This window comes from Furipterus horrens, unplaced genomic scaffold (genome assembly GCF_987537825.1).
Source record: "Furipterus horrens unplaced genomic scaffold, mFurHor1.1.pri manual_scaffold_4, whole genome shotgun sequence".
Classification (NCBI taxonomy): domain Eukaryota; kingdom Metazoa; phylum Chordata; class Mammalia; order Chiroptera; family Furipteridae; genus Furipterus; species Furipterus horrens.
Window position 1 is genome coordinate 14313758 of NW_028327174.1, and position 12070 is coordinate 14325827.

Here is a 12070-nt window from a genome sequence, read left to right on the forward strand (position 1 = left end):
AACACACATTTTCAGAATTCCAAGATGCTAAGTTATTTTTAAAAATCAAAATGGCAGAACTTCTGATGCTGTAATACTGTTGATTTGACATTTAAAAAGTCAATAATTTTCCATTGTGAAACATATCCAGAGAATTTTGTGGTGCATTAAAATTTTGATTTGGACACAAGTCTGCTCATGTAGAGAACATTTCTCTACATCTCCACTGCCCTAAGAGAAAGTAAGTGAGTTAGTGATAAAACTAAAACCTTGATTGTAAGATAGAACCATTTGTTTATTGTGAGATGCAGCCTCTGTTTTAAGATCATTCTAGATCAAAGAATTTCTGAGTAAATGGAAAATAAACATGACAGAATTGAAATTGATTCAATTAACTGTGTTGGAATATTCATTTTTACATGATGAAGTCAAAGATGACATAGGTTAAAAATAAAAATGTAAGTTTTTTACCAATAAAAATGGCCTTTCCTGAAAAAAATAAGAAAATATACTTAAAAGAATCTCCTCAAAGTTATTATAAAATAGGTGAGGTATTCGTAGGAATCAGAGAAAAATATTGGGGCTTGATTATTCCCTAAATAATGAAGAGTCAGAAAGACTTCCTTTTACCCCAGCGGTTTAAAAAATATGCACACAAAATTCACTTGTAACTCAGTGATGATACCACTGAGAAAACTGTTTGTAAGAACCAAATAATATTATTGATTAAAGGTTTCTATGATTAAAATTTTTCATTTTAATACAGAGTTTAGTTTGTCTTAATAATTTATTTTTAGTATCTTTTCTTATGAGAATCTGTACTTAACACTGTGAGTTTCTTGTTGCATTTTCATAGATTCATCTTCTCTCTTGATGTTTGAACTATGTGAATAAAATTTCACGTTTGAAATATATTAAATATTTAGTCTCACTAATTCTTTTTTTAAATGAATTCTAAACACTTAAATATTTAGGGGTGGTGTGAGATGAATACTGGCATATCAGCGTGGAGGTCAGCTGGTCTTAGGACTGCAGTCTCTACAATCAAGCAATGATAATGTTGATTCATCTGGCTGCTGTCCTGCTTGTCATTAGGCTCCTTATGGCCTGGAGCCTGGGCCACTTCCTGGGAGTAAGGCTTTGCTGGCGGTTCCCTTCCCTCTTGGAGGTTGCTTGGGGACTATCTGCTGCGTTTGATAGAAATCAGCGCTGAGGGGCATCTGTTACTGCTGGGATTCAAATACCATGATTAGTAGAACCACACTGGTTATCTGAAGGCTGGTGACAGGCAGTCTGGCTGAGGGTGAAACGCAAATGACTGCCTTTTGTTGATAAGGGTTAGGAAGCCCTGGTGAGATTATTCTAGTATGGAAGTGATGTCAGATGACAGGAGCTAAGATACACATTCCTGGGTTGGAAGTGAAAGGACTGCACCTGGTTGTTGTGGACATAGAAGCCCAGGACGTAGGAGAAGCCCAGCATGCTCTCTCGGTGCATGCCATTGTGCAGGTCATTCTTCAGGAGTTTCTCCTTCAAGACCACATGATGCTTGACTATGTCCTTCTCCTGGTCAACACACAGAATTGAAAATCAACCCATAGGCCAGCCAGTCCCTGGTCACTTACCAGGCTGCTCTGGTGTGTTGGCCACTGTGGGCCACTACAGGGGCAACAGCTTGTTGAACCAGAGGTTTTGACTGAGACATCAGGGCACAATAGACATTAAATATGAAGTCTCAGGCAGATCGTCTTGAGGAATGTGCACATTTTTCACGAGGGATTGTCAAGAACTTACTAGGTGATCTGGAAACTCAGACTGACAGCATGAAAGGTTGGGGAGGGTTCTGAAGGTGATTTCTTTGGAAAAAACTGCTGTGAAGACAGAGAGTTCCCCTACCCAGCCTGCCTTTCACATTCTGAGTCATGAGAGGTGGTTTGATGGGGTGTGTTAAAGAGCTTGATGTGTTCCCCCTGCAGAGAGGGCGGCCTATGGGACTGGGGTCTCACTCAGGCCTGAGCAATCTCAGACCAGGAACTGCTGGCTGGCTGGCTGATCCACAGCAGGTTGAGGAGTGTTGTCACTGCAGGTTGTCCCTGCACTGGGACCCCTGCGCTCACAGTGTTGGCTTGGGACAAGTGAACACTTGTGCCCTGTGGACACACATCCACATTCCTGGGACTCTTGCCACCTTGTGTATATGGACCCAAATGTTTACTTCCATGAGTAGAACCTAAATACAGTAAATGGGCACCTCTTGCATGTATATGGGGGTGGTGTGTGTATCACAGCGTGTCCTCACGACTTTATGTTAAATATCTGGATAGGAAAAGGAAGGTTTGGTAGGATTAAAATGATACATGATTGATGAATTGTAAAATGTTGAATGTCTGAACTTCCAGAAAACAATTTCCCACCTTATCGTTCTTGATACCTACTAGATTTTTGATCTTCTTTTCCCGGATGTAATTCTCAATGGCCTCGTTGTTTGGTGCAAAGACTGTGTAAGCATCAGAAGCTTCTATCATATTCATCAGGTGATATTGCTGTGATGGAAAGAGGCAAGAGTGCATGACATATTTCTGTTCCCAGGAACCTGAGCAAAGGGGGTCAGGCAAAGAATGTGGTACTTGCATTGATGTAGCCCAGGAAGGTGGAATAGTCAGGCATCTGTTCCAGCCGGGTGAGCAGGTCTGGTAAGGAGTCACTTCGACTTCTTTCGGGAATCAGAACCTGGGAAGGGGAGCCCCCAAATTCTGTTAGCAGGTGTTGGTAGGACTTGCAACTCTCCAATACATGGGTTCATGTCACAGAACACTATGCAATTTTCAGGGCTACTGCCAGACCCTAGAATGCCTCTGCAAATGTAAAATAAGGCACTCTTTCCTCTGAGAGTTTGCAATGCCAATAGGACGCAATTTTGTCAGTTGACCCAATAATGTATTTTCTGACCGTGTTTTCTCTAGTGCAGGATCCAATCTACGGTTGGGTATTGGTTTTAGTTATCACGTGTCTTTAGTCTCCTTTGACACAGGAAGGCTCCTGAGCCTTGCTTTGTCTTTTATGACATTGACATTTTGGAATAATATCATTCACCACCCCAACTTTTTTTTTCTAACATGTTCTTCATTTCAGGTTTATCTGATGTTTTTTCGTGGTTATATTCATATTTGGCATTGCAGACCCAATATCACACTGGAAACTTGTGATTTCCATCTGCTTCTTGTTAGTGGTATTGCACAGAACATTATGCAATTTTCAGGGCTACTGCCAGACCCTAGAATGCCTCTGCAAATGTAAAATAAGGCACTCTTTCCTCTGAGAGTTTGTAATGCTAATAGGACGTATGGCTCGGGGAATGAAGTGGGCTGGATTTCAGCCTCATGGTGCCTTTAGGCCAGGAACCCTTATGCAAAGCACAACCTGCACAGCTGTTCATGGTGGCCTTGACAAAGGTGACCACAATGGCCAATGGACAGGTGTAGAAGGAGATCCTTAGGGAGCCAGTGCAACCCAGAGGCTAGTCAGAGAAATTGAATCAGTAGACATGCATCTCCAAAACATTTTGTTCACGTAACTTCTTCCTCAATCTAGCTACTTAACGACGAGGACCCTCAGCTTCCTCATTTTGGAAGTGAGGACAATAGCACCTACTTTCTCAGGTGCCGTCAAAATCAAATGAGATAATGTGATGCGTGATACTTGTCACAATGCCTAGCCCCTAGTGGGCTGTCAATGGTTCCAGTTGTGATTGTGTACAAGGTGAGATGCTTATGCTAATGAGAGTCACAAAAAAGATGCAGCTCCACTCCTCCAGGATACGCCATCATATAGGAGTTCAGGATCTAGTCCATAAGGAACAACTACCAAAATGAGAAATCCCATGGAATCTCAGAGGAAGGAGAAAGGAATAAAACAACATTTACTGAGGATCCGCTAGGCAGCACACATCAATAGATGGTATTGTTTAATCCTCATAGCGGAAGAAAATTGAGGCTCAGAGAGGTTATGTAACCTGTCCAAGGTCACATAGCTAGCTGAATGTCTGAACCCAAATTCTGTATGATTCTAGAACTTACCCTCTTGACATTGTGTCAGCCTTGGTGATATGAACTGCAGGGATCATCAGGGAAGGCTTCACAGAGGAGGTGGGTTGCCTTTCACACGTGTCCTGACCAGGGACCTCTTGTAAGTGGCCTAACTGGGGACTGAACCCACAACGTAGGCATGTGTCATGACCAGGAATTGAACCTGAGACCTTTCGGTTTATTGGATGATATTCCAACTAGGTGAGCCACACTGGCCAGGGCTACCCTTTTCCATTTTTCTAGAGCTTTATCCACCCCATTATTTTAGGGTGCAATAATGCACTTGCCTTTCTGGTTCTTGACTATATCCCATCTGGACATATGGACTTCCCAGTACCAAGGCTCTGTGTACCGTGTAAGATGTTCTCATACATAAGAAATATACTCTATGCGGGCACACTTTACATAGGGTCTGTTGCCAAATATGGGCTGAGTAGATAGTAACTGAGTCTGATTGAATGAGTAGAACCTCAAAATGGTTTTAAAATGAAAGTAATGAAACACACTACAGGTTATTTTTATGTTAAGGCTAAGTATTAACCCTTACCTTCCTTCCATGCCCCGGCCAAAGATACTGTCCAAGAGGATAAATAAAAGGGGAAGAGAAGCTACCTATGTGAGAGGATGGAATATTGTACCTTGTTGATGATGTGTAACACACCATTTGAGGTTTGAATGTCAGCGTTGGTGATAGACGCTCCTTCAATTTTGATGGTCTGTAAATGCAAACCATAGTGGGAAGGTGAGTCTCCATAGAGTACACCTAGGGCTTGACATTATTTCTGGGTTTTCCACTTCCTGAGAAACAATGACCTCCCTCCTTTTGGACCATGATCCACAGTTAGAAATATCTTAAACTGGGACCCAGTAGACATCACAAACACACATATGTACACACAATCAAAATGAAGCAGTACTTTCCGCTACTATGTAGGAAGCAGCTGATCATTAATTTTATTCCACTCCATTCTATTTCATTAAAAAATGCTGGCTGAGGTCATTAAAGTGACCTTGGCATTTGAAGAACACTGTAGACAATGTTGTGGTTTGGACTGTCTTGGCTTCCTCTCCAAAATTTATACATTGAAGTCCTAACCCCTTTGTATATCAGAATGTGACCTGATTTGGAGGTAGGATCTTTACAGAGGTAATCAGGTAAAAATGAAATCATTAGAATGGGTCTTAATGTGGTAAGGCTGGTGTCCTTATAAGAAGAGGAAATCTAGACATAGCCATAGAGGAAGAATGCCATGCGAACATGAGGACAGTCATCTACAAGACATCCTGGAACAGCTCTTTCCACAGTCCTCAGAAGGAGTAAATTCTCCCCACACCTTGATCTTGGACTTCCAGCCTCCAGAAATGCGAGAGAAAAAATTTCTGTTGGTTAAGCCACCCTGTCTGTGGTACTATGTTATTGCAGCCCTAGCAAACTCATACAGACAGTAACTGACTTTACTGGTCATAATCCAACTATTTTTCAAGAATAATAATTACAAGAGGAATGGAGCTCAGTAAAACCCAGCCTACCTACCCACTCAGCCACCAACCAACCATGACAACTGGGCTCCACCATCTCTGGTTTCTCTGGTTTCTTCTCCTCATCTTCCCACCATGACCCTTTATTTTAAGTTCCTCCTGGGCACTTTGGGTGCAGAGGGAACTTGTCTCACCCTGAGCAGCTCCAAAGTCACATCTGCAGAAGCCCTGAGGAAAGCATTCCTGGCCAACTTGCACATCTCTTTTGGTTAAAGGAAGACATTTACATCACACATAGGAATAAACTCATTGAAACGTGCCTTTGATGGTTAGCCCTCCTGATCAGAGGTCTTGATTGATTTATCTTTTATTCTACAGAATCTGGGATAAGCATGACCAGGCTGGGTGTTCACTTAATGCTTGCTAAGAGAATCAGTGATTTAAAACACTGAGAGAAAATAACCCCAATTATCTGGTGTGTGTGTGTATATATATATATATATATGTATATATATATATATATATGTAATACACAAGAATTATGATAATATGTAAAGAATCCATGGGGCCACATGTAACCCTTTTATGCTTTCTGAAAGGAATTGTCTGATGAAGCACATACATTTAGGTAATACTAGTGATAGATCCTTTTCATAGTGCTCACATAGGTGAGTAGGAAGGTAGAAATGCTTTAAAGCAGTAATTCTGAAACATTTTGACTGTGACCCATGGTCCACTGATATTGCAGTTCTCATTCTGCAGTAGAATCTTCAGTCTCATCTTGTGAGATTCATAGCAAGAGTTTTAAGACACCGCCACGTGCAGCCGGGTAGCCAGACTTCCTCAGGAAAGACTAAATCCAAATCCTGGATACACTATAGTAGGTGCCAGAAGGTGAGCATCTATAGGGCTTGGTTCTTCCCTGGGCACCACCCTAACTCTGAAACACTTCCTGGAGCATAGCAGGTGCTCAATAAATATTTGTTGACTGACTGCCCTAACTCACATAAAATTTTAGTAACCTGAAATGACTGAATCAGCAGGTTACAGTTAACAAGCTCTTGGTTACCCATACATAAAAATCAAAGTGGCGAAACTGTATAACCTTCACCTAGAAACACCTAAATATTGGACTTTCTGGGTCAGTCTGTGGTCTGTCAGGAGGGGCCTTGTGGCTAAGCAGTGGGCAGAGGGCTACATTTTATAGGATCACTGCTACAGCGTCACTGTGTGTGTGTTTGTGTGTGTATCAATATAGGTTGATGATTTTTGAAGCGGGGCCGTGCCTACATGGACATCAGAGGTTTTATTAGTCTGTTTTTGCTCATGTTTGGAAATCTCCATGAGACAAAAACTTGGAACGTATGATATGAATGTAATTGACATGTTTCCCCGAACCAGACAAATTACAGCTCTCTTACCCCATTTGCCTTCGCCAGGTGAAGGAAGGAGCCCTGCAAATACGTTTCCAGCTTATCCGAAGACAGAGCCTGCAGATCTGCCACTCTGTATTTGCGTAACAGCGTATGGTATCTAAAATGACAGTCCATCCGGGCGATAAAGAGTATTAGTGCATGGGGCAGTATCACTGAGTAATTAAAAAAAAAAAAAAAGGTTCTGGAGCCAGACTGCCAGATTCAAAATATCCCCCTGCAATTATCAGCCATGGCACCCTTGAGTTAGTTATGCAGTCATCCTGTGCCTCAGTTTCCACATCTGTAAAATGGGAATAATTATAATGCCTACCTCATAAGGTTATTAGGAAGATTAACTGAGCTATATGTAAAGCAGTTAGCACAGAGTGGGCGGTCAATGATGTTAATTTTGCCACCCTGGGGGGTGGGGAGGGGAATCCTAGGACGTGCTCAGTGTCATGACTCTGAAGGATCATGTGGCTTCCCTCCATGGAACTTGTTCACAGTGGCACCAGTAAAATATCATGAGAAATAAAATGCATAATACCTACTTTATCAGGGTTGGAATATTCTTGTCGGACAACCAAAAGGCTCTCGCCTTTCGGTCCATGTCATAAATAGCGTCGTCGGAAGGCACAAGGAGAGTGAGTTCGGAGGCAGCTGACAGCATGAAAAGTAGAGAACTCATCTGAATCACAGAAGAAAAACACAGTGGCCTGACTCCCCCTTCATGCTTTGTAGAGATGACCCATTTCCCTTTGATGTAATTTCAGGGACACTGGAAAGGTCTGAGGGACCGCTTTCCCAAATCCTTGCTTTTATTTAATTGTGTGAGCCTTGTCAAAAAGCAAATTTTCCTGATCAAGTCACACTTTGAGTATTATCAGTCCTTTGCCCTTTAGTCTAAATGAAGAGTCAGAGAATAGTCTTGACAGGATTGTGTATGTGTGTGCACGTGTGCGCGTGCGCAATCCTCGGAACTTTTGGCATAGTATGGTGGGAAGGTTACAGGATCAGTTTCAACATGGGAGAGACTGGAGGACTGAGATCCAACTTTACCTTCTTTCCATTCTTACCTAGAGCTAGTTGTGGATAAAAGCAATGGGATGCTTATGTTTAACAATTGGCTCTCTGGGATAAACAAGCAAACAAAAAGCCCCGGTTTATACTGTTTGCTGATTTCTGGGGAGTCAATATTCCCCACAGGGATGATCTGGGTCCAGTACACCACTGGGCAAGTGTATGCATGCGAGGCTGGTCTATGTGGAATCAGCAGGCACAAGAGGAGTCTCAGTGCCTGCTTTTCCTTGTGATGAGGTCAGAGAGGCCCCATAAAGAAGTAATAGGAAGCTGTCCTGGTGCTGACAGGACAGGTTCCTGTTTTTGCACATGTCTAGTTAAAGGAGATAAGCCACTTGTGGGATGGCTGGCCGAGCTGGCCACCTTGGTCCCACAGGCAAAGATGACAGAGATTCAGACAACTGGGTAAGCTGGGGACTAGATTCGTTGTTATAGAACTTCTTGGGCATGTTGGGCTGAGAGCTAAGCACACACAAAGTTTTCAGATTCCAGCTATAAATCCCAACTCTAACTTGGTGAGTTACCGTGATGAATTATGTTGACTTAAAAAAAAATACCCCTGTGATGAATGAAGCTATATATATATGTATGTATATATTATATATATGTATATATATGTATTTGAATTGGTTGAAAAGTTGACCACCCCGCTTAGCATAGACCAGAAGTTCTTAGCCCTGGGTTCATGTTAGATTCATGTTAGAATCACCTGGGAATACACTGACACCCAGGGCAAGCCTCTTACCAATCAAATCAGGGTGCCTGGGGTGGGTGCCTAGGCATGGCTCTTTAAAAAACGTGTCCCATGTAATTCTGAAGTACAGTCAGGGTTGAGAACCTCTGCTCTAGACAATGGCTCTCCCTCCTCATACCAGCTGCATTTTCAGTTTTTCATTATATGCATTCCAAATTTCTAAAATTATATACATTCTCAATGTTAAATTCCAACAAAGGTACTCACTTTTACCCAGTCGTTAAATTGAGCTGCCTCAGGGAGAAATGACAGTTCCTTATTCATGTTGTGCAGGGGAGAGAGGGAGAGAGAAGAAAGAGCGTGAGAGCAGGAACAATGAGCAACACAATTGCAGCACATTTCTGGGTAGCCTGCACTTAGCCTGCCAGGCCTAGGCTCATCTTCCTTGCCAGCCTCCTTGATCTGACATGAACGGGTGCTCCAGCCAGTGAAATTTCCTTGTTGCCAGAGCTGCTCCTTTCTTTCAGGCTCAGTGGCTTTATGGTCCTCTGTATTTGAGGGAGAGCAGTAAATTCCAGGAATGTCAAATGGAACAACAAGCTGAAGTTCTTCCAAATCAGAATTCAGGTGGTAAGAACATGGCCACCCAACCCTAAGGAGGGTCGCAGAGCTTAGTAAAGACCCCATTTCAGAGCCAATGTTGAGGAGTGGCTTGGAACATGGAGCCAAAGTTCCTTAGGCAAGCAACTTAATTTCTCTGGGCCTCAATGTTCTCATCTGTACAATGGGGATAGTAAAAGCTCCAACTCATAGGGCTGATGCGGGACGTGGAGGAATTAATGCTTTTAAAGTGCTTAGATAGACACTGACAAGCAGGACAGGCTTATTTTTAACTTATCCCATGAAATTTATTTATGAACACAGATACTGAACCAGCACAATTGGTACCAGGTTGGACTGAAGGGAGGATTTGAGAGATGAAAGGGAAAAGATGGCTTCTGCTGATACATAACGTGAAGTTGTTCTGGGGGAGTGAAGACTTGAAAAGGTCATCAACAGACTAGCAGATCAGTGACATCTCAGGATGATAGAGTAAAGAGAGCTCTGCACTTTGAGTTACAGGAAACCGGGTTCTTTTCCCAAGTCTGCCATTTACTAGCTGTGTGATCTTGGGCAAGTCACTGAACTTCTGAAAGCTCCCATGTCTAATCTGAGCAATGACTATGATGATGCTTTGCCCCCAGGATTGTAAGTATTATGTGCATTAATGTACGAAAAAGCATTTTAAACCATTTAACACCATGAAAATGGGGTAACAATTATAAGCTGCAAATTTCATAAAGAATAAATCCCAGTGCTGTCTCAAGTTCTTTTTGAAAATAGTTGAGGCTATTTAGTATGTCAGTAAATTCCAGTTAAAAAGTAAATGAGTAAACAGATAAGTACAAGAGTTGAGATGCTCATGTCATTCCTGAAAGGGGCTGCTTTAAGGAAGAGGAGGAGACAAGCTGGATCTAAACTGATGGCAGGAAGACCAGAGGCTGGCCCCTGGGAGCGGGGAACAGAGCCAGTAAGCAGCTGGGAAAGTCACAGCTCAGCTCAGCTCCTTGCAGGAAAAGTGAGTTGAGCCTGCAGGAAGATGCCCAGAGCACCAAGCTGAGGATTTGGACTTCACCTTGTATTCTGGGGGAGGAGAGGGACATTGTGAATGCAGTGTTAGGGTTTCAAGGTTTTAGGAAATGTGGCCCATGGACAGTGCAGAGAAAATGTTGGGTCTATGCTCCATAGTCTGGGAATCAGGAGATAGTTCTTGGGCCCAGTAGGTTGAATAGAAGGAACAGTGTGAAGTGAAGGGTGGAAAGGACCATGAAGAGGCAGATAGGCCAAGGGTCTGATGGCACAACCAGCCTCAGGGAACAAGGACCCGAGCCCAAGCGAGGCTCTTAGTTTGGGCGGGGTGCAGGTCCTGGAGTTGGCTAGACAACAGTTTCAGCTGACAGGAGGGACAGACCCCATATTGCAATGAATTGATCAGAAAGTAAGTGATGAAAAAAATTCATCAGTTTATTTCTCTTTTCAACAAATCTTTACAAACCATGTGAGTGAAATAGGAAACAAGGTGAAGACCGGCCCTCAAGAATTTAGAGCCCACTGCAGGGGAGACAGGTAGATGTATGCACAATGACAATTCGGTGTGACATGTACGACACTGATAGCACACCCTCCATGGTGGTGAAGTGCTTGGGCCCTGCACTTAGCAGCTGAGGGGCCTTAGGCAAGTTTTCTCAGCCTCTCGGTTTCCTCTTTTATAAAATGAGCATAATAGTAGCATTAACCTCAGAGGTTGCTATGAAGTTTAAATGGGTTACCTACATGGTTAAGGACTTAGTAAGATGCCTGGTATACAGAAGGTGTTCACACACACACACGCTCTCTCTCTCTCTCTCTCTCTCTCTCTCTCTCTCTCTCTGATGAGTTCAGGATGTTCTGAGCACCAGTAGGAAGCATACAACCCAGACAGGAACACACAGAAAGTTCAGCAGAGGCCAGTGAGTTCTCCATTTGGGAAGTTTGGAACTGGAGAAAGGGAGAATGCTAGAAAAGGAAGCCAGGACTACTGGGTACACAGCAGGTGCCAAATAAAAGTTAGCTCCCTTCAGCCCACAGAACACATGTGACCCAGGGGGTACCAACACCATCTGGGAGAAGCAGCTTGCTTCGTATAAAACCTCCTGGAGCACCTGGTTTGTATAGCACTTGAAAGGCATCCTAGCCAACAGCATTGTAAAGACGCAACCTGTCTTCCTCATTCTGTGCTGGAGTTCCTCTCGGAGGCCTTACCCCTCCTGCGTTCCCATAGCACACATAGCCATCCCCTTCATAGCCTTCTTGACAAACACAGCTCCAGGTGCCAGAAGTAAACTCACAGGTTGCCTGATAAAACGGAGATGAAAAAAATAGCTTGGTTTCCTAACTAATGACTTCGATATGTGTTACATCCACAAGACATCAGGCTCCACCTAAGGTGAGAACTGCAAATTCGGGGTTGAAAGATAGTGCAAGTAGGCTGCAGGCCCTTCCAAGTCACCACAAAAGACTCTGGTCTGCACGTTCGGTGCAGCTCTTACTTAATCACGGTTAATTTCTTTCCTTTCTTTTTTTTCTTTTCTTCCCTGCCAGATGTAGCAAGGAAAACCACAGGACACACAGCTAATTAGAACTTCAGAAAAAGGTATGTGTTTTAGTATCAGTACGTCCTATGGAATACTTGGGGGCATGCTTGTGACTGCCAAAAGATTCGTCATGTATCTAAAATTCAGATTTGGCTGGGGGTCCTG

General features: G+C 43.1%; 1 protein-coding gene across 1 annotated transcript in view; it reads right to left on the reverse strand.

Moving 5' to 3' along the window:
• STAB2 (stabilin 2) overlaps nucleotides 1-12070 on the reverse strand; it is a 125839-nt gene that overhangs the window by 53627 nt on the left and 60142 nt on the right. Inside the window, exons 27-34 of the mRNA XM_090272601.1 lie at nucleotides 11574-11666; nucleotides 9000-9047; nucleotides 7510-7646; nucleotides 6965-7076; nucleotides 4703-4780; nucleotides 2611-2709; nucleotides 2415-2522; nucleotides 1414-1545 (exon numbers count right to left, since the gene is read on the reverse strand). Of these exons, the coding sequence (XP_090128727.1) occupies nucleotides 1414-1545; nucleotides 2415-2522; nucleotides 2611-2709; nucleotides 4703-4780; nucleotides 6965-7076; nucleotides 7510-7646; nucleotides 9000-9047; nucleotides 11574-11666 (807 nt within the window). The remainder of the gene's footprint in view (nucleotides 1-1413; nucleotides 1546-2414; nucleotides 2523-2610; nucleotides 2710-4702; nucleotides 4781-6964; nucleotides 7077-7509; nucleotides 7647-8999; nucleotides 9048-11573; nucleotides 11667-12070) is intronic.